The sequence below is a fragment of the Manis pentadactyla genome, chromosome 3 (genome assembly GCF_030020395.1).
Source record: "Manis pentadactyla isolate mManPen7 chromosome 3, mManPen7.hap1, whole genome shotgun sequence".
NCBI lineage: Eukaryota > Metazoa > Chordata > Mammalia > Pholidota > Manidae > Manis > Manis pentadactyla.
In genome coordinates, this window is record NC_080021.1 from 64,780,041 (window position 1) to 64,804,161 (window position 24,121).

The 24,121-nt window shown below is 38.0% G+C and overlaps 1 protein-coding gene across 2 annotated transcripts in view; it reads right to left on the reverse strand.

Moving 5' to 3' along the window:
* KCNB2 (potassium voltage-gated channel subfamily B member 2) overlaps positions 1 to 24,121 on the reverse strand; it is a 391,569-nt gene that overhangs the window by 356,239 nt on the left and 11,209 nt on the right. For both annotated transcript variants that reach the window (XM_036886285.2, XM_036886283.2), the window contains exon 2: positions 303 to 985. In XM_036886285.2, coding sequence (XP_036742180.2) covers positions 303 to 881 — 579 coding nt within the window. In that variant the 5' untranslated portion in view covers positions 882 to 985. The remainder of the gene's footprint in view (positions 1 to 302; positions 986 to 24,121) is intronic.

Consider the following 24,121-nt stretch of genomic DNA (forward strand, 5'->3'; position numbering starts at 1 on the left):
TCCAAGTCACCAACACCACACTGTGCCAGGAAAACCAGAACTCTCTGAAACCCTGTCACCCTGTCACTCAGGCCTGCCGCGACCTAATAACGGTATTTATGAAAGAATAAATGCCATTTTATGACATCACACGGAAGAATAACTCTATTCGACAAAATCAGATTTTGGAAAGTATCCTTCACTGTCTGCGTAGCCTCTTTTTGTCCTATCTTACCAAAACATCTTAAATGAAGACAATCACACTCTCTGGAATGTAGGCACATGCAAGCACATGGAAGAAAGCAATGCCAAGCTTTTCATACCTTTGCAGCCACCGATGAGTTGGGTTTCTCCAGCAAGTCCCATAGCTTCTTCCTTTTCTCTGGGCAGCAGGTGTTGTCAAACTCTTCGCCCTCCCGCTCTCGCATGGTCTCTGCCTCTCGCCTCAGTTCTTCATTCATTTGCTCCTTCTTCTGATGGTATCTGGCTTGGCAGCAGGACTCTAAGTAGATCTCATCAATCCCCCAGTAATCAAGCTCTTGGCCAAAAGAGAGAGCACACATTTCCTCCATCATGTGGAGTTTCCCGGTCCGGTAAAAATTTAAAATGGAAGTGAAGGCTCCTGGGTGCCGATCAAAGAAATACTCGTTCTCGTTCAGGTTGTAGTCATCGCACACCTCCAGGAGGCTCTCGTGCGTGTTGCAGTCCCGGAGCTTCCCCAGGCGCGTCCGCGGCAGCCGGTCCAGCGTTCGCCACAGGACTTCGTGGTTGAGGCCCCCCACGTTGATCTTTACTCTCCGTGAGCACGTTTTGCTCCTAATGATGTCCACCGGCTCTGGTGGAAGAGAAAGTGTCGACCTTGAAGTCTTCCTGTTTAAGCCAGGGGGAGCCTTTTCTGCCATTTTGAACCGAACAAAGCCGCAGAGCCAGGGTCCTCAAAAGAATTCACCGCGGGGAGATCAGCTGAAGCGATATCGCTCTGAGGCAGTCATTTCCACAGACACAACTGGAAAAGAGCAACAACGACCATTTGGTTACTTGCATTTTTCCCAAAGCACTTCTTATTCTGTGGGATCGCGCTATCTTTCATGCACAGCCAGCAAGTATGATTGAATTCCTGTGTTTTTATGGAGATCCGAATCTTTGATTTTAAGATATAAGAAAGGAGGAAAAAGACAACACAATATACTACATAGAAGAATGCTGTGTATTCAATTTTATACATCTGTAGGTTGACAACACCCAAATTCATCACCAGCTTTCTGGTGGCCAAAATATCCATGTGCTGATCTGCTCTTTCCAGATGAACCACAGACACCTTCACCTGCACTGGTCACACTCCCACCTGCTTGGCCGGCCAGGACTTGTCCTTTCTTCCCCTTAGATTTATGGCTCTCCGCACCTCCATGCCCAGCAACCCAAGCTAAAACTCTCAGAAATCCTGATCCATCAATCCACATCCAAATAAACACCAGTTCTTGACAAACAGTACCTCCTAAGCGTGGCTGAGGCCCTCCAGCACCATTTCCCAGTCCCTGTTACCCTTGATCCACAATGCTGGTTCAAACCCTCAGCATCTCTTGCCTACTGATCCACAACAGCCTCTTCAACTGGATTCCGAACTCTGGTTTTCTCCACCTAAAAGCTATTCTCCACACAGCTAGGACAATGATCTGCTAAGATACAAATTTGACCTTGCTGTGCTTTAAACCCCACGAAGGCTCCTCACTGCTGGCAATATCAAGTCCAGTTGCCCAAGTACATCTGGCCTACCTCTTTCCCCTCTCCCCTCCTCTCTCCCTCGTCAGTATATTCCAGCAACCCCAGAGCCCACACGTCATTCTGTCTCAAGTTCCCGGCCTTTCTTCATGCAGAGCTTCAACCTGCCTCATTTCCTTTGACTAACTGCTCCTTGTTTTTCAGGACTCATCCCAGACTTCACCTCCTCCAGATAGCATCCGTGATCTCTGTCCTCTAGGGTCACGAAATTCTATGTGAATGTGTCTTCCTTTTCATCAAACCACTGCAATAACACTTTCCCCACAGAATGCTGGGGGCTCTTAAAGAGAAAGACTGTCTTCTCTGTTGTTATATCCTTATCACTGAGCACACTGCTTATATATTGTTAAATAATGAATCAATTCTTTAATTTTTTTTTCCCCAGAAGACAGCTTACCAAAGATCTAGTAGGGCTAATGTATATGGCCAGAAAAATGCATAAATGGAGTTATTTGGATCACTTGCCTAAAATGCATCATGTTTACATGTTATTTTTACATGTTTGTGTGTACAGAGTATGTTTGTGTGTACATGTATTCATTGCTTCACAGATCTTTTCTCCTGTAGATTAATTCTTTAAGATACTATTCTTGTTGTATTCCCTCTTGTTAATCTATTATTCTGATCTACACCAACAAGCATCTTCTAATTTGATCTCCCCCTAGAATATTTTTACAGAAAATCATGGAGCTTCAAGCCATTCATCCAAAACACCATGTTTAATGTAAAACACCACATTTCACACAGTGGATGGCTATACCAGAGGGAAAAGCTTTTAGATTTAAGAGGTCCTTATAATTGGAACTCTCTTTTAAGATACACATCAATTTCTGCATGTCTCAGGTTTCTCCACTTCTGTAAGTTAAATTTATTTCTCCATCTGGAAACCAAGTATCCTCTCAAATGAAAATAAGTCAAATTTATGAAAAAAAATGTAGATGGACTATGTAAGAAGTATTTCAAATATGGCCAGTAGATACATTTGAACTGGATTTTTCAACTACATTGTTATAGAAATGTTTTAAACATATACATACACATTTTCATGGCACGTGACAATAATATCTATTCTTACAAAAATAAATAATTACAATGACTGTGTTAGTAACATAAATTATCTGAGCCTCAATTTCTTAATCTATAAAATGAGGAAAATAGTGTCTATTTCACAGGCATTTTTATGAGATAGTTTATGTGAAGTGGCCCTGTGCAACTGAACAGAGTAGGAAAATTCATATTTCTTCTTTAAGTTTAGCTCCCAATCACTGAAAGAAAACTAAGATTAAAAGCTATACTAGTAAAAATAAGTAAATAAATAAATAAATAAAAGCTATACAGGTGTCTATTAAATAAGTGCTAGAACTTAAGTTTTTCTCACTTAGGCATAAATGTTGTCTTCTTAAGTGGATTATAAGCTAATAAGGTCAGGAATTGTTGGCCCCACCTTTTCTCTATCCAGCACTGAACCTACCCACTAGGCACCTATAACATGTATCTTTGATGCCATTGATGCCGGTCTCCAAATTTTGTATTCAGGTAACAAATACAAACATAAAAACAAAACTGGGGAGCCAAGATGGCAGCGTGAGTAGAGCAGCGGAAATCTCCTCCCAAAACCACATATATCTATGAAAATATAACAAAGACAACTCTTCCTAGAATAAAGACCAGAGGACACAGGACAACATCCAGACCACATCCACACCTGCGAGAACCCAGCACCTTGCGAAGGGGGTAAGATACAAGCTCCAGCCTGGCAAGACCCAAGCAACCCTCCCCCCAGCTCCCAGTGGGAGAAGAGAAGGCAGAGCGGGAGGGAGAGGGAGCCCAGGACTCCTGAACACCCAGCCTCAGCCATCCGGACCAGAGCCCAGACACAGTGCATGCGCGGGGCCCTGGATACTAGGGATACAGGGCAGCAAGAATGGTGAGCGGGTATCGGAGGCTGGCGCCGGAGAACAAAAGAAAAGGGAGCGGCCATTTTTGTTGTTGTTGTTCTTGTTGTTTAGTTTTGGTGAGCACTTTTTGGAAGTCTTAAAGGGATAGGGACCCCAATACTAGGGAAACAGGGCAGCAAGACCGGTGAGTGGGTGCCTGAGGCTGGTGCCGGAGAATAAAGAAAAACGAGCGGCCATTTTTATTTTTTTTTATTATTTTATTTTTTTAATTTCTTTAATTTTTATTTTTTTGTGGTCATTGTTTGTTTTGGCGGGTGCTTTTTGGAAGTCTTAAAGGGGCAGGGTGGGACACTTAATTTAGAGCTAGGGAATCCAGGGATCTCTGGGCACCCTAATCCCATGGGCTGTAGGGAGCACGGAGGCCCCTTATGGAGATAAATAGCCTCCTGGCTGCTCCCCCTCCAACGCGACTCCACCATTTTGGAGTAGCAGCCCGAGCCAGGCCACACCCACAGCAACAGCGGAGATTAACTCCATAGCAGCCCAGCAGGAAGCAGAAGCCCTGTCTGCATGCAGCTGCCCAGCACAAGCCACTAGAGGTCGCTGTTCTCCCAGGAGAGGAGGGCCACAAACCAACAAGAAGGGAAGTTCTTCCGGCCGTCACTCGTCCCAGCTCTGCAAACTATTCCTATCACCATGAAAAGACAAAATTACAGGGAAACCAAGATCACAGAGACACCAGAGAAGGAGACAGAACTAACCAGTCTTCCTGACAAAGAATTCAAAATAAAAATCATAAACATGCTGACAGAGATGCAGAGAAATACGCAAGAGAAATGGGATGAAGTCCGGAGGGAGATCACAGACGCCAGAAAGGAGATCACAGAAATGAAACAAACTCTGGAAGGATTTATAAGCAGAATGGATAAGATGCAACAGGCCATTGATGCAACTGAAACCAGAGAACAGGAACGCATAGAAGCTGACATAGAGAGAGATAAAAGGCTCTCCAGGAATGAAACAATATTAAGAGAACTGTGTGACCAATCCAAAAGGAACAATATCCACATTATAGGGATACCAGAAGAAGAAGAGAGAGGAAAAGGGATGGAAAGTATCTTGGAAGAAATAATTGCTGAAAACTTCCCCAAACTGGGGGAGGAAATAATCGAACAGATCATGGAAATACACAGAACCCCCAACAGAAAGGATCCAAGGAGGACAACACCAAGACACATAATAATTAAAATGGCAAAGATCAAGGACAAGGAAAGAGTGTTAAAGGCAGCTAGAGAGAAAAAGGTCACCTATAAAGGGAAACCCATCAGGCTAACGTCAGATTTCTCGACAGAAACCCTACAGGCCAGAAGAGAATGGCATGATATATTTAATGCAATGAAACAGAAGGGCCTTGAACCAAGGATACTGTATCCAGCACGACTATCATTTAAATATGATGGCGGGATTAAACAATTCCCAGACAAGCAAAAGCTGAGGGAATTTGCTTTCCACAAACCACCTCTACCGGACATTTTACAGGGACTGCTCTAGATGGGAGCACTCTTGAAAGAGCACAGAACAAAACACCCAACATATGAAGAATGGAGGAGGAGGAATAAGAAGGGAGAGAAGAAAAGAATCTCCAGACAGTGTATATAACAGCTCAATAAGCGAGCTAAGTTAGGCAGTAAGATACTAAAGAGGCTAACCTTGAACTTTGGTAACCACGAATTTAAAGCCTGCAGTGGCAATAAGTATGTATCTCTCAAAAGTCACACTAAATGTTAATGGACTGAATGCACCAATCAAAAGACACAGAGTAATAGAACAGAAAAAAAAGCAAGACCCATCTATATGCTGCTTACAAGAAACTCACCTCAAACCCAAAGACATGTACAGACTAAAAGTCAAGGGATGGAAAAACATATTTCAGGCAAACAACAGTGAGAAGAAAGGAGGGGTTGCAGTACTAATATCAGACAAAATAAACTTCAAAACAAAGAAAGTAACAAGAGATAAAGAAGGACACTACATAATAATAAAGCGCTCAGTCCAAAAAGAGGATATAACCATTCTAAATATATATGCACCCAACACAGGAGCACCAGCATATGTGAAACAAATACTAACAGAACTAAAGGGGGAAATAGACTGCAATACATTCATTCTAGGAGACTTCAAAACACCACTCACCCCAAAGGATAGATCCACCAGGCAGAAAATAAGTAAGAACACGGAAGTACTGAACAACGCAGTAGAGCAGATGGACCTAATAGACATCTATAGAACTCTACATCCAAAAGCAACAGGATATACATTCTTCTCAAATGCACATGGAACATTCTCCAGAATAGACCACATACTAGCCCACAAAAAGAGCCTCAGCAAAATCCAAAATATTGAAATTCTACCAACCAATTTTTCAGACCACAAAGGTATAAAACTAGAAATAAATTCCACAAAGAAAACAAAAAGGCTCACAAACACATGGAGGCTTAACAACATGCTCCTAAATAATCAATGGATCAACGAACAAATTAAAATAGAGATCAAGGAATACATAGTAACAAATGACAGCAATAACACAAAGCCCCAACTTCTGTGGGACGCAGTGAAAGCAGTCTTAAGAGGAAAGTATATAGCGATCCAGGCACACTTGAAGAAGCAAGAACAATCCCAAATGAATAGTCTAACATCACAATTATCGAAATTGGAAAAAGAAGACCAAACGAGGCCTAAAGTCAGCAGAAGGAGGGACATAATAAAGATCAGAGAAGAAATAAACAAAATTGAGAAGAATAAAACAACAGCAAAAATCAATGAAACCAAGAGCTGGTTCTTTGAGAAAATAAACAAAATAGATAAGCCTCTAGCCAAACTTATTAAGAGAAAAAGAGAATCAACACAAATCAACAGAATCAGAAATGAGAATGGAAAAATCAGGATAGACTCCACAGAAATACAAAGAATTATTAAAGACTACTATGAAAACCTATATGCCAACAAGCTGGAAAACCTAGAAGAAGTGGACAACTTCCTAGAAAAATACAACCTTCCAAGACTGACCAAGGAAGAAACACAAAAGTTAAACCAATTATGAGCAAAGAAATTGAAACGGTAATCAAAAAATTACCCAAGAACAATACACCCGGGCTGGACGGATTTACCTCGGAATTTTATCAGACACACAGAGAAGACATAATACCCATTCTCCTTAAAGAGTTCCAAAAAATAGAAGAGGAGGGAATACTCCCAAACTCATTCTATGAAGCCAACATCACCCTAATACCAAAACCAGGCAAAGACCCCACCAAAAAAGAAAATTATAGACCAATATCCCTGATGAATGTAGATGCAGAAATACTTAATGAAATATTAGCAAACCAAATTCAAAAGTATATCAAAAGGATCATACACCATGACCAAGTGGGATTCATCCTAGGGATGCAAGGATGGTACAACATTCGAAAGTCCATCAACATCATCCACCACATCAACAAAAAGAAAGACAAAAACCACATGATCATCTCCATAGATGCTGAAAAAGCATTTGACAAAGTTCAACATCCATTCATGATAAAAACTCTCAGCAAAATGGGAATAGAGGGCAAGTACCTCAACATAATAAACGCCATCTATGATAAACCCACAGCCAACATTATATTGAACAGCGAGAAGCTGAAAGCATTTCCTCTGAGATCGGGAACTAGACAGGGATGCCCACTCTCTCCACTGTTATTTAACATAGTACTGGAGGTCCTAGCCACGGCAATCAGACAAAACAAAGAAATACAAGGAATCCAGATTGGTAAAGAAGAAGTTAAACTGTCACTATTTGCAGATGACATGATACTGTACATAAAAAACCCTAAAGACTCCACCCCAAAACTACTAGAACTGATATCGGAATACAGCAAAGTTGCAGGATACAAAATCAACACACAGAAATCTGTGGCTTTCCTATACACTAACAATGAACCAATAGAAAGAGAAATCAGGAAAACAATTCCATTCACAATTGCATCAAAAGAATAAAATACCTAGGAATAAATCTAACCAAAGAAGTGAATGACCTATACTCTGAAAACTACAAGTCACTCCTAAGAGAAATTAAAGGGGACACTAACGAATGAAAACTCATCCCATGCTCGTGGCTAGAAAGAATTAATATTGTCAAAATGGCCATCCTGTCCAAAGCAATATACAGTTTTGATGCAATCCCTATCAAATTACCAGCAACATTCTTCAATGAACTGGAAGAAATGATTCAAAAATTCATATGGAAACACCAAAGACCCCGAATAGCCAAGGCAATCCTGAGAAAGAAGAATAAAGTAGGGGGGATCTCACTCCCCAATTTCAAGCTCTACTATAAAGCCATAGTAATCAGGACAATTTGGTACTGGCACAAGAACAGAGCCACAGACCAATGGAACAGACTAGAGAATCCAGACATTAACCCAAACATATATGGTGAATTAATATTTGATAAAGGAGCCACGGACATACAATGGTGAAATGACAGTCTCTTCAACAGATGGTGCTGGCAAAACTGGACAGCTACATGTAGGAGAATGAAACTGGACCATTGTCTAACCCCATATACAAGAATAAATTCAAAATGGATCAAAGACCAGAATGTAAGCCATGAAACCATTAAACTCATGGAAAAAAACATAGGCAAAAACCTCTTAGACATAAACATGAGTGACCTCTTCTTGAACATATCTCCCTGGGCAAGGAAAACAACAGCAAAAATGAACAAGTGGGACTATATTAAGCTGAGAAGCTTCTGTACAGCAAAAGACACCATCAATAGAACAAAAAGGAACCCTACAGTATGGGAGAATATATTTGTAAATGACAGATCCAATAAAGGCTTGATGTCCAAAATATATAAAGAGCTCACACGCCTCAACAAACAAAAATCAAATAATCCAATTAAAAAATGGGCAGAGGAACTGAACAGACAGTTCTCCAAAAAAGAAATATGGATGGCCAACAGACACATGAAAAGATGCTCCACATCACTAATTATCAGAGAAATGCAAATTAAAACTACAATGAGGTATCACCTCACACCAGTAAGGATGGCTGCCATCCAAAAGACAAACAACAAATGTTGGCGAGGCTGTGGAGAAAGGGGAACCCTCCTACACTGCTGGTGGGAATGTAAACCTGTTCAACCATTGTGGAAAGCAGTATAGAGGTTCATCAAAATGCTCAAAACAGACTTACCATTTGACCCAGGAATTCCACTCCTAGGAATTTACCCTAAGAATGCAGCAATCAAGTTTGAGAAAGACAGATGCACCGCTATGTTTATCGCAGCACTATTTACAATAGCCAAGAATTGGAAGCAACCTAAATGTCCATCGGTAGATGAATGGATAAAGAAGATGTGGTACATATACACAATGGAATACTACTCAGCCATAAGAAGAGGGCAAATCCTACCATTTGCAGCAACATGGATGGAGCTGGAGGGTATTATGCTCAGTGAAATAAGCCAAGTGGAGAAAGAGAAGTACCAAATGATTTCACTCATCTGTGGAGTATAAGAACAAAGGAAAAACTGAAGGAACAAAACAGCAGCAGAATTACAGAACCCAAGAATGGACTAACAGGTACCAAAGGGAAAGAGACTGGGGAGGATGGGTGGGTAGGGAGGGATAAGCGGGGGGGGGAGGAAGAAGGGGGTTATTAAGATCAGCATGCATGGGGGGGTGGGAGAAAGGGGAGGGCTGTACAACACAGAGAAGACAAGTAGTGATTCTACAACATTTAGCTATGCTGATGGACAGTGACTGTAAAGGGGTTTATAGGGGGACCTGGTAAAGGGGAGAGCCTAGTAAACATTATATTCTTCATGTAAGTGTAGATTAAAGATACCAAAAAAACAAAAAAACAAGAAACAAAAAAAGAAAGAAAGAAAAGGGGGATTACTCCATGATAGGATAAAACTAACTGTAAATCAACGATTAATGCATGCTTTAAATATCCTTAATTTTGATCACTTAAAGTGTGTCAGATGATCAGCTATGGAGGTACACTTTTCTGATAATATTCCTTTCTCTTAAAAAAAAAAAAAAAGCAGTTCCTGTGTGGTGACCTCCAATGAGTTCTACACAATGGTATAAAGGGCAGATCAAAGTGTGGGCAAAGGGTCTGTTTGTGTTTATACAGAGGATCAAAGCCTAATTTGGCTACCCAGAAAATGAACTAAGATATGATATGAAGAAGAACTTACAACATCAGCACTCTCTGGAAGAGTCATACCAGAAGATGATCATCAAAAAACTTCATCAAAGATCCAGGCAATGCTGCAGTTGTAGCTGCATTCATCCCACCAGTTCCTGGACTTGCCATTGGAATGAAGAAGGAGATATCTAAGCTGGCCTGTGCATACAGTAAAACAACAAATTTGACTGGATCTACACTGTTGGAACTCAACCAAGAATTAGGAGAAGTGCAAGTTGTAGCGCTCCAAAATCTTATAACTACAGACTATCTACTGTTAAAAGAACATATGGGATGTGAACAGTTCCCAGAAATGGGCTGTTTTAATTTGTCTGATTTCTGTCAGACTATTCAGGTACAGTTGGACAATATCCATCATATCACAGACAAATTTTCACAAATGCCTAGGGTGCCTAACTGGTTTTCTTGGCTTCACTGGAGATGGCTGGTAATTATAGATCTGCTTTGGTTATGTAACTGTATTCCTATTATGTTAATGTGTGTGTGCAATTTAATTAGTAGTTTAAAACCTATACATGCTTAAGTTACTCTACAAGAAGTTATGTCAAAGAAATAATCAATCTTCCCATGTTTTCTTCCGTCTGCTACTTCTATAGCTTTTCTTCTTCCTTCCTAATTACAACCCTTAAATACAATTCGTGCCTCATATGAAATTTACCGAGTATCATAATTCCTCCAAGTGGTAAAGATACCTCAAGACAAATGCTGGGTGTAGAAGCCACAGGGCATAAATCTGCAAAGAAGTAAAAAGCTAACCTTTTCAAACAATATGGCTACTCTCTCACTTACCAACTTTACATTTCCCTGTATGGCCCCGGAAGATGACTGGTTAGCCAGAGATGGGTAAGATTCCTCAAGGGAGGAACAACCTAAGACAGGCACAGTCACAGGGTGCCATCAGGTGAGAAATTGGGGATCAACAGAGGTGAGGCTTAGAACCTCATTCCCCCTGTTTTGAGAGAAATCTTCTGCATCCGTGGATGTTTTATTGCCCTTGTCTAGCTTGGATTAACACATAGTCTACAGGCACACACCTGATCATCTACATTTGCTCTCTTACAACACTAAACTAAGTTTTCTACCTTTATCTTGCATCTACCTACCACTTCAGCATTTTATTAAAAATAATAATAATAATAATAATAAAGGGAGAAATGTGGGATCCACATATAAATCAAGTATAAAAATCACACGAATATTCATATTTGACCTGATTGTCTATAGTTCATAATGCGTGATCAAAACTGAAAGTTTCTGTGATGACTGCCCTTGTACTGTTCACCATGTAAGAACTTATTCGCTATGTAAGAATTTGTTCACCATGTAAGAACTTGTTCGTTATGCTTCAGAAGATTGGAGACTGACGAGAATTAGGCTTGGGGTGGATTAATGATTGTGCATTGATCATTGACTCCCTATACAGAATTCTATTGTTGTTAGCAACCATTTGATCAATAAATATGAGAGATGCCCTCTCAAAACAAAACAAAACAAACAAACAAACAAAACTGAGCAGCACTATAAGGATCAGGCAAAATAGCTGAAAATATTAGAGATGGGGCAATTTCAGTAGTGAATCTGAATGTCTGTACTCCATTCAACGCTTTGGTTTTAAGTGCCATCTCGCAGTCCATATAGATTATGCAAAGAGGCCACATGAATAAGCAGGAAGGCTAATACATTTTTAATATAGTTACAAATAAACATAAAATGAATTTACTTCTTGGAATATCATCTCTTATACTAATGTGAAGAAGATAAATGGTTTTTGAACTGACTGTAGTACCAGTCAAGAGGTTTCCCAGAGTGACAGCAAACCGCAGTATAATACAAACATGTTTGTGGTCAAAGGCTTAGTGTGACTTTGCTTACATAGTCATCACTAAAAGCATAAATGTTATGTCACACTCACCAGTAGGTCACCATTTGTCTTAAATAATTTCACACTGATGAATTAGAATAACTTTTCCTTTTGTAGAGTGTCTCAAGTGAAGAGAGCTCATAAGAATTATATTTCAAAATATCTTCCTAACTGATCAAGAACTTTCTATTTTAAGAAATCAAGTGTTTGTAACAAATCCCACAATAAAAGACAGGTTGAAATTCAGTATCTTTCTTCAAAGCAGGGATAGAGGACCAGGATGAGAGATTGTGGCCTGTGGATTTGATTTTCTTAACACTAAGATCTGATCTGTTCTGATTATTGTTACTGTGGTTAAATTTCTTTTTATTCTCTTGGCAGAATGTTCTGCTTGTTACTTGATAAAGAATGGAGGCTCAAAGGCATAAGCTCTCAAACAGTTGAAGAACTGTGAGTAGTGGTCTCAGAGTTAATCAGGCTTTCAGAATAATAGTAAAAACCAGTGGTCATGTTTGGAAGCCTGTAATTCAAGTAAAGTGCAGAGCACAGGCCATGGTCAACAGTCCTGTGACGCTGAGCCTTTCTGCCTGCCTGTTTTCTCTTCTCTCTCTTCCTCTGGGTTTTCCTCTCCCAATTTCCCATCTCTCTGTTTCCCCACACAGTGCTTATCTTTCTTCGTTCACCTCCCTCTCTTCTTATCCTGTAACTTTCTATCCTCATGGCCTCTTAGCCAACCACAAAACCAAACTATATATTTTCAAACCTGTACATACTTCATAAAGCTTTCTATACCTTTAATATGAAAACTTCCAGAGCTGAAAATACCACATCTCTCTCCAGAAGAAAAGAAATACATCTAAATTGAGTTTCTTTTTCCGGGAGGTTGTGTGACATTGCAAAAGAGGCTCTGCTCCGAGCCTCAGGACCCTGGGGGCCAGTTTGGCTGCCCTTCTGCATCCCTCTCACCTTTCTGGTTGTGCTTCAATTTCCCTACCCATTAAATAATGGCATTCCCTTGCTTATAGTTATTTGATTTCTATAACCTTTGGTTAATTTTTTCCTCCCACAATGATTCTGTGGCCTTTACCACCCTCCCCCTCCAATCATCACCATCCTTACTTTAGGGAGAAATAAACCTATCATACTACCTCAGAGTCAATGAAAACATTTTCTCATGTCTAGTTTCTTAAGAAAAGGTGGTTTTCATATTTCACTTCCAGCCTCCTTTAATTTTTAAAAAGGCTTGAAACCAACTACCTTCAGAACATCATAAAAGTTTCATTTATTTTATTTAGTGTATAGTTGATTGTCTATATTTTAACTTCTCATTTTAATCTATGTTCTTTCCTGCCATGTTAATTTTACTTCTAACAATGAATCTGTTGGTTACCTCCCAGTTAGGTATACTATATCTTGCCACTCTTGAAAGCTTGCAAAATTTATGTTTTTAATTTTAGTAATTAAAATGGATACAATGTTGTTTTCTCACATACAGCTTTGTAAGTGGAATTATGTTATCATAATAATTTTACCCCATACGAATTAATCATGTAATTCAATTTAGTATACAAATATAAAATTTAATAATTCAACATTTAAACTGTGTGGATGTTATGTAACTGCGTGCAATTTATAGACATAGTCAGCTATAAACTGAACATACATTTTTTTCTGTCGAGGGCAAAATCTCAGTGAATCTTTTCTTCTGGCAGTTGATTTATTTCACTTCATTTGGTCAATTGAAATTCAAGCTTGCAACAATCAGCCGACCAATGCAAATGTACTAAATATCCCTTCATTAGTCAGTTAGAGGAAAAAAACGACTCTTTAAACAATAAACAACAACAAACATTCTTGTTTTGCACAGCTGCGCTGCGCCTACCAAGTCTGAAATTATGCTGCCACCCGCTCAGGGCCCAACCTGACAAAACACGACTTTCTGATCATGGCATCATAATTACAGCTTGAAGCACCAGGTTTTGAGTTGGGGGGGAGACTTTTTTTTTTTTTTACTGTAGTCTCAAAAATACTACCATTATGTCATATATGGTATATAATATTGTCATATGTCATATGTCAGATTGACACTTCCTTAGTGTAACAAGGCAGGAAAAGTCCCATGTGCGGTTCTGGGAAGATGAAAAGCAAATCTTTCTAAAGATCTGAGTGATGTTTCACATTTCACTTCTGTGTTGCGTGTACACACTGAGCAGGCGTTTGCAAACAAGCCGCTCTGAGACCTTTAAGTATAAATCACTCTATGTGTAGCTCTAAAGCATTTTCTTAAATTTCATGTATAGTATTAAGGAGTAAATGCATCTATTTTTGTAACAACTATTTCTGTTTCAGATTGCCACAAAGATTATCTTCAGTAGGCTTGGGGAGAGAAAGGTACCATAAGTGTTAGTTGAAAATATAATCAAGGCTTTAGAAAAAAAATGAGTACTTGCCACAATTTTAAAAAGCCCCTCCAGAATTTACTGATGGTAAAAATCCCCTTCACATTGGGGGCCCAAGATATATTCTTTCAAATGTCCCCTTTTGCAAAAGTTTTCCCAGAGTCACAGTGGAGTGAAGAGGAGAAATAAAGCTGAAGCACGAGAAAAATTTAAAAAGGCAACTAACAGAGAAACTGTTGGCATTATGGAAAGTAATGCGAAACAAGCCTGGGCCACCCTATATTATCCTTATTTTAAAAATCAGAATTTACTTAAGTGAAAACAATAAAATTATAACAAGTTAAAAACAAATCTATTTGGGAAAGATGGATAGTATTTTAAAGTAAGCTCCTGGAAATTTTCAGCTCTCCTAAGAAATTCAATAAATCTGCTGAATTACTTTAGAACCTGGCCAGAAATATTAATGAATTTCATACTGCCAATTATTTTTTATATGTCAAATTCTAGTAATAACTGAAACATTGTCCTTGTCCTCAGAAAGATGGAAGGTGGCATTTCTCCTGCAATCAAAAGCTGCAATTATCAGTATGTTCCTTGACTTTAGCTCAACTATTTACTCCTTAGTTAAAAAAAAAAATCCAGGACTTTCATCCTTGATATAACCGATGCTTTTTTTAGATACACTTGAACAAGATCCTAAAAGCTTTGCTTTCAGTGGTCAAAGGAAGCATTGTGTTGCAGGAAGAAGGGGAAAAGACAAGTAATAAGTAGAATGTGTAATGTGAGTATCTTTCAATATCTTAGATGTCTCCCAATAACCAAATTTACAAGTAAACTAATTTATCTAGACACATAATATGATTTTTCTTCATCTGAATAAAGAACTATTTAAGGAATTAGATTCTGTGTATATGTTTGCTATCATTAGAGAGTAAAACACTAGGTTTGTCTTTAGAAAGCTGGCTTTTTATAAGACATAGCTGACAAAAAACTCTTCTCTACTCAGAAAAATATAATGCTGGTGTTATAATGCATCTTGGACATTTTATCAAGTACAAGGTATAGTCATGGCTTGAAATTTTCAGTCTGTTTCTAAACACACACACAAATAAGCCTCAAACATTTATATGAGCATTCAACCATCCAGCTAGTGTAAGATTTTTCCATTATGATGGTAAAAATGCCCTTCACATTGAGGCTCAAGACACGTTTTTTCAAATGTCCCCTTTTGTAAAAGTTTTCCCAGAGTCACAGTGGAGTGAAGAGGATAAATAAAGATGAAGCACAATGAGAAAAATAAAAAAAGGCAACTAACAGAGAAACTATTGGCATTATGGAAAGTAATGGGAAACAAGCCCGGGCCACCCCATATTATCCTAATTTAAACAATCAGAAACTTCAGTCGCTATCTGGTGTGCTATGTGGACAAGACAATCTTCAGTGATTGACTTAAGTTTTATATTCCATCTGGGTGTTTGGCATAAATTAAATGTAGCTTCTATGAAACCAAGTAAAAAATTTTCATGAAGTTTGGGCAGGATTTGAACATTTTTTCAGATTTCTTCCAAAAAATTTGCCTTTTAGATCGTGTAATGATTGGTATGGAACATTCAATAGTAACATTCTTAACAAGGAATATTTCTCAGTTGGGCTCTGTTTAATAGTAAAAATACACTTTCCAGTTACATTCTGGTCTTTATTTCCCCACAATCAAACAATCATAGACAATGTGACTTTTATTAAAAGCTCAGATGCTGAGTCTGATTTCAGATTAGCTTCTATGATGTACACATTGTACTGTGCTTTATATATACCCCCATGTTTGGACACTAGAATCACAGAATGTGGCAGCAGGGAGCTTGGATAGGACCTGATCCAATTTCCTTATTTACAGGTTTCAAAACTGAGATCCAGTGAAGTCACATGACTTGGCTGACCTCTTTCTGGTAGTTGCTGAACTTGGACTAGAACCCAGATCTGTAAAGGCCTACATAAGTCTTTTTCTACTACACCCTGCCTCATTATTCTTTGCTTTTCACGTTCTAGTCGAAGTTTTAAAAAGCTTTTATTTCTTTTTTTACCCTCATGTCAAAATATTGATTCAAACTACACTAAGTTGAGATGCTTTATTTCCTATATATCATTCATTTCTTTAAAGGGTAATAGCTACAGTCAGGCAACTTGTGTTCTTCTGAAAAGAGGTACTCTTCATAGAATCACTCTTTTACCTCTGCTTCTCTAGTTCCAGTTTTTATGACAACTACCTCCTTCTGCTCTGGACCCCCCTCACTCAGTTCTGTACACTGCAACCCAAACACCAGAAAATCGGGGCCTTCTCTTGTAGATGCTTCCATGCTTCCTACTGTCAAGATAAAGATGGCAAGGTTTGTCTTCTCCTTTTCTCTACAGTTCTTTCTTGTATCTGCTCTTTCTCTCTGTTCTAGCTTGTTCTTTCATTTCTTTCCATGTACCATTCTTCCTCTGTCACAGGACATTTGCACATCTTCTATTTTCTCCTGACTTCTTCATCAGATTCAGCTCAGGGATCACCTTAGGTAGCACCCCCTGATTTCCTTGATTATATAGTAATCCTCCTATTTTTAAGAACATGCATGAATCAGTGCCTTTAACCTGTAGCACTTATCACAATAGCAGTTTTAGATTTGTTGGAATGATTATCTGGGTTATTTGATTAATGTCCACATTCTCCATTAGACTGTAAGTTCTTTAAGGGCAGAGATCATGTTTAATTTTCTTCAGCATTGTATCCCAAGTGCCTAGCATATAGTAGACACATAATAAAGATAAGTAAATTATCAGATCTATGTTTTATTTAACATTTATTTAAAATCATTTTCTTCTTATTCCACCTACCTCATGTTACCTGTCACTCCCCAAATCCAGTATGACTTACATGTATGAAATGCTTTTTCCACATTCTCCATCTGATAAACTCTCATTATTCAAGGTCAAAAACAAATATCTTGTCTAGAGAGAACCAGTCTCTTCTGCCACGATGAACTACAAGTTTATATATTCTATATAATGTTTTCCTCGTTGCATCATTAACTATTCACTCAGAATTCTTTTTTATTCATTAATTCAGCAAATGTTTATGAGCCTTTAACTCTGCTTGAGGTGCAGTCTTTGACATCTTGGAACTTGCACCCTAGTGGAGGTAGACAGACATTCTACAAACAAACACACAAGCAGCTGACTACAACTGTGATAAAAACTACAGCAGAGAAGTTACCCTGTGAGTTTTAACTGAAAACACCTTGACTATGGGTTATTAAAAGTGATGAGCATCTCTTTTACATACTTGCAACTTTGGTATGCAAGTGTTCAAATGTTTGTGGACTACCCAAAAGAACGGATGAATGAGTGAATAATGAATTTCAAGGCACTATTATCCTTTTTGTGATGCAAATGTTCTGGTTAACATAATCTAATATCAGTGTTTTATGGTGACTTCCAATTTGTTTAGAAGTTCTGCTTCCCCTTCTTTGTCTATTTTAATAAGGCCTGGGTTCCAAATAAGAGCTAGATTTTCTGGACATAAGGAGGGAATAAGTGATAAATAAATAAGACTCTCTAATAAATTTTGCTGTCCTAAAATGGAATATGCTCCCTCAAAATACTACTGAGCCTGGTAATGTTCAAGCAGACCCCAGGCGACCACCTGTCAGGTATGCACAAGAGACATACCTGCCCTATTGAGATATTGACAAGATGGCCTCCAAAGTGTCTCCCATCACTGAAATTTTATGGTTCTATGAGATTTCTCTGTGAATACAACCCATCTACATATTCCACTGGACTGATGAAGAATAGGAAAAAGTCCATTCTCATCGTTTTCTGAAGTTTAGAATTTTACAAAAGTTATTTCTCAATTTATAATTACTCCTAGGGATTATATTTAAGCCAGAAAAGTCAACATTGTAGAATTTTCACAAATTAAAGAATAAAGAAAAAAAGGTATTGAAGTTGGTGAGTCCAAATGATTTTTAAAAGGTGAGCTCATATCCTCCAACAATTTTTCTCTAAGTAATATAAAATACTGCCATGTGAATACTGTAATAGAAGGGCAAAGTTTAATCAAAGGAATAACCCTACAGTAATAGAAATACAAGCAGAGCAGTATAAGGGCAGGGAAAATAACAAGTGAAAGGCAGAAGCCTTTCCTAATGTTTCAAATCACAATGTGTAGGTAGCCACACCTTCCAACTCAAAGCACAGGACTGCCAAAATTCACCTTATGAAACTTAGTGTAGCCACATCCATAGAAACCTTTCCTTTCCTGACTGTGCATATTCAAAATAATGTGTTCTGGGTTTTAGTGTGGAGAAAGGTTGTTTTTCTTATTTATTTTTATCTATTTTTATTGAAGGATTGTTGATATACAATCTCACACTGGCTTTAAGTATACAACACAGTCGCTCAGCAGTTACCTATATTATTAAATCCTCACTCCCAAGTAGTGCAGTTACTATCTGGAGTCAACACAGGAAGATGGAAAAAGCAGTTTCAAACAAATCAACAGAATCCTTCATTAATGGAACTAATTTAAAACATCAGCATGTGTCACAGGTAAATGTAAGCCTGATTTTTTTCTGTATATTAAGTAGAAAAGGGAAGAGGTTCACTGAACTATGGACATCTATCTCCACATCCCCTATGAATAATGTTTTCCATCCACCCTTGTCATCAGTGAGGATCATTAAACAGCACTTATTAAGCATCCATCTGTGTATGGCACTTTATAAATATTCCTCTCCTCACCCCTGCCCCCCTTCTCAATCTACCATGTGTCTCTCTTGTGTAAAATGCTAGGGAGTTACAATAATAATAAATAATTAATGGGAAGAATGTAAGCAGATGGATGAAGTGACCTACTAGCATCTATGAATCTTAGGAAGCTAAATTTACTGCTAATAATATAATTTAGCACAATTTGATAAGAAAATATCAAAGCATTTGATGAGGAAAATGAGCTCATTGTATTCCATCAACATTTTCTAAAATAAAAATGTGAAAATTAGAGACCACAGATGGACTGACTGAAGCCTTGAGTTCATGTGACTTATACCAGATGATACAGTCTTGAAATAAATAAATTGAAAAACAGTGTGGAAAAATCATAAAAATTATGGTTGTGACAGTATAATAGGGAATGCTACTTTGAACCAAGGGTGAAAATATTCAGAAATAAAGGATAGCTATTGTTTTCATTGAAAGGAGTAGTGTGGCTAAGGATGGTGAAATTATGGATTTTCCCTGTTTCAGTTCTTCTTTAATGTTGTTATATTATCTTTTCATTTTATTTTCTTCAAGGAAAGGACTAATTTTATTGGATTTAGACATGATGATATTTAAAACACTTTTTTTTTTTTTTACTTTTGCAAGCCTCATGTAGTCAGGATTATAATAAAACAGCATGTCAGTGTAAAATAAGCTATTACTATGGGATTCAGATTTGCAATTTGCATTTTATTTCAGCTTAAGATCAAAATATTCCTAAGTGGAAATGGTATTTCCTAGAAGGTAGGGATATTCTTGGAGTTGTATTCTGAAGGAGAGCCAAAGTTATGATCTCATTTGCTTTGTGAATCTTAATAATTATCATTTTCACATATTATATGCAGCCACTGTGCTTATCCCATTTAATTCTCATAATAAGAATTTTCATTAACTCTCAATCCACCTTGGAGTAGGTATTATTATCTTTAATTTACAGGTAAGAAACTGAGAGTAAAAAAGGTAACTTCCTTGCTAAAGATGACATAACTAGTAAGTTCTGCTTCCAGGATTCCAGTCCAACATTACCTTAATTCAAAGCTCCTATTCTTAACATCAATAGATGCTGGAGATTTTCCCTGAGTAGCAGGGTTCTGGATGCCTCAGAACAATAAGTAAACGGAAATATGGAGCCAATAGTGAGCATGATATGGAAAATGAACCTCAAATAATTCTTTTACCATTATGTCTATATTCCTTGGCCTCCAGTCCTGTGTATAAGATACATGAAATGCTATGGATAGAGATGGTAGGGTTGGCAACTACTTTTGCAGTTCTGAATTTTTAAAACTAAACATAAATTTTATATGTGATTTTCAAAAGTAATGCAATTAGTCTTATTATTTGAATTTTATAGTCAAAATTGATGCTTTAAAATTATTTTTCAAATGTTAAAAATAGAATTTTCACAGTATTTGGAAGGGCAACATTAGTGGATTTAAATGCTCTTCCCAGGGTCCATTCAGAATCAGGGCTAGAAGCCACATCTCTTGTTCCTGTACATACATTCCCTCCGGCAGACCTTGCTACCTCAGGTCACCAAAAATAAATATAAAATTGGATGGATGAAAGAGAAAAAAATGTGAAGCAGGATTATCTATTTCATACCCAGTTAAACATATGAATGCTGATGAGTTGAACATAATTATTAGTGATCCCTGACTACAACAGAAATCTGTAATTTCTATTATTCCAATAATGGCCAGAATGGAAAAAGATCATAAACCATAACATTCTGATTTAAATCTGTTATTCCTTTCTAATTCCCTCCCTTCCTTACGAAACAATGGTTCACTTAGCTATTATTATGTATTGAGTTAAAGGGATAGAAAATTGTTAACGTAGCCCTTGCTCTCAAGGAACCCACAGGATTACAGTAAAAAATATTACAGGAATTTTTGGATTTGTGTTTTTAGCATGTGTTATGATATTAAGAATTTAAATATATATTTAACTAGCACCTCATTAAAGCTTTCTACCCAGTTGAAACATATTGATATAAAGGAAGGCAGAAGTATAAAATTCCAGCAAATGATGCAGGTATCTTAACTCATGGGGCTTTGTAGAATATAATCTTCACTTATGGGAGTCTTAGCCACCTCTTGGAATTATAAAAGCTCTTTGACATCTTAAATGAATTAATCGATTAAGTGAATCATTTCATTAAGTCATTCAACAAATTTTTATTGAGTGCCTACTAAACATCAAGAACTGTGTTTCAAATGTTATAAAATGCCTGCAAGATAATGGTTCCCTACATTTTTTAAAAAAATGGTAAACACCCTTACTATAATATTCTACTTTAGCCATTTATGTATGATTATAAACTATGATTATGCTGAAAACCTAGTGTTTTGATGGGTGTGAATGCAACCAGGCCAAGTTTAAGAAGTAGGTTTTCAAAAGCTTCTTAGCTTTCTGTGTGCACTCTTTCTATAAAGCCTAATGAAAGTGCTCTTCTTAGATTTAGAAAAAAACTAGGATTCCAAATTTAAAATGACATTTATCTCAAAAGTCAATGAATATTTAATGATAGTCTGATTAATAATTGTGATTTTATGAACTGGAGACATTTAGCATTAGAGCCCCTAGACACATTTGTTCTAAGCTACACAGACTAGGGAAAAGGACTAAAGACAGACTCTGTCTTTTCCAATGTTACCTTACTGTTACATTTCAGAGTTTTGCCTTCTAAATACCACCTTCTCATTCTGGTATTACTTTACTGAAAAGCTTTTCATTTGTGAAAAGTAAGACAGAGAATTTAAGAGATCCAATCAAATGGGGACTTTTAAAGGATTAAAAGCAACTACAATGTTATCTAAGCGATAACTGTGAAAAAACTAGTTCAATACTTCACCTGAGATTCTTTACATAATAATTTTGAAATAATTATATCTGACAAATCTCCAAAATGTATCAATTGGCATATCAAGAGCTATCATCATTTCAGTTAATTTTTTTGCTAATGATCTGAACTGTTATTTGTCTGATCTTTTGTTAATGACATGAACTGATAAAACAGCTTTTGTAAAGAAGCACAAAAGAAATCAAAAGGAACTTGTTAAAGGACCCAGTGTTGTGTCTGTGCTATTTTATAGTTAGAAAGGAAACAGGAATAGAGGAAGAAGGATAGAAAGAGAAGAAGGGAGGGAACAAAAAGAGAAAAAATAATCCTGTTTGGGAAAGTGGATGTGAGAAAGCATTTAAGGTTGCATCACATAGGCACTTACAAAGATAATATTCTAGATTTGTATAATATTTTACATTTTGCACAATACACATAAAGAAGGAAATGCCTTCAATAAAGAACAGTTCCTAATAGAAACAACACACACTTCATTCAAATCTCTTCGCCAGGGCATTCCTGTGAAATACTCATCTGAGTCAAAAGAAGCTTCAGACTCCAGAGATGGTTACATATTCATTGGAGGCCAACATTCCTTGAAAATGGATATTTCTAGAATTTAAACCTACTGCTTTTAAACCTTAGGGTTTCCTAAAGTAATTCATGCTAATAATAGTCCAGCCCTACCTTGTTTCATATGGTTGCCAATAGCCACATGCAGCTATTTAGATAATAAATTTAATTTAAAACTTAATTTCTCAGTCTTTCAAGTCACACTTCAAAGTGTTCAATAGCTTGTGTGGCTAGTGGCTACTGTATTGGAGAGCACAGATGTAGAAAATTTCTGTCATCCCATCAAGTTCTATTGGAAAGCACTGGTCTAGACAACCTTGCTGTGAAATTATGAGGCTGAGTTCTGTTCTGAAATAGACATGAGAGAAAAATTCCACTGGAAGCACCAAGTTCTGTCTTGTCTGTTTCTTATTCCACCAGCTGCCTCCATTCTTACCAGTGGCAGCCCCCAGATCCCCATTTACAAACTCTGCTCCATCCTAAACTCTAGGACCATCCTGGCCCTTGTCAAGAAGAACGTTAAAGAGTGAATGAGTATAAAATAGTACAGGGCCAGTGTCTGGCAAGTCATCACGACAATCTCACACTGGTCTGACTCTGCCCCACCCGGGGCAGCCATCTCTGGTAACGATGCTCCTGGTGCTGTTTTGGGATCTAGCACCTGACATAGGTCCTGACTCCATCCATTCCTTCACTCAATGACTCAACAAATAAGCACTAAGCATCAGCTATGAGTGTGGAGTTGTGGAGTTGTGGAGGTGCTGCAGATAAAGCAATGAATAAGGACAGTCTCTCACTTGATTGAGCTTACATTCTCACATAGGAAGATGATGCTAAACAAGTAATTACCCACAATTTAAAATTAGAATTGGGGGAAGCGTTGCATAGGAACATACAGAGTGCTTAGAAAGAGGACAGTGGAGATACCCACCCTATTCTGGGTGCCTGAGAAGACCTCTTTGAGCAAGTGACTTTTGACCTGAAATCAGAAACATGAGTAAGAGTTAAGTAGGTGGAAGTGGAAAGAGGGAGCAACCCAAACAACTCCATGTGAAGGCTTTATGGCTAGTAATCCCAGGCACCTTGAAGGAACTAAGAGAAAGCCAGAAACTGTAGCAGAAAATGAGGGGCGAGTGTGCCTGACATGAGGCTGGTGGGCAGGGGGCAGACTGAGCAGAGTCTGTTTTGATTTACATTAGTGAAGCTTTGGAAATGAAGCCTTACATTAGTGAAGCTTTGGAAATGAAGAAGGAATATGGTAACCTCCAAGTTAAATAGTTAGGCCTTTTGCCTCAGAAAAATAGGAAATCATTTGAAGGTTTTAGGTAAATAAGTCATATGATCAGATTTGCCTTTTGGGGAAAAAAAAGCAAAGTGTACAATGGAATGAGAGGACAAGAAAAGAAACTAGGAGCCCAGTTAGTAAGGTTTAGTGAAGTCTAGGAAGAGGTGCTGGCAGTTTGGCGATGGCATAGGAAATGGTCCTGTCCACTGTGCATGAATTCCTGCATTGACAATGTGATCACCATGTGGCTCTCCTGACAATGGACACCTACGTCTAAACTAGACCCAACCTCTGCTGGCTACTTAAGATAGACCTCCTCCCAAACTCTGTGGTCCACAAACCATAGTGTGTGAGCCTGCGGGGCTGGATCATCCTAGCCCTGCCTGACCTGCCTGCCCTGTCTATCTAAAGCTTCAAGACTCGCTTTCCCCATTGGCCAGG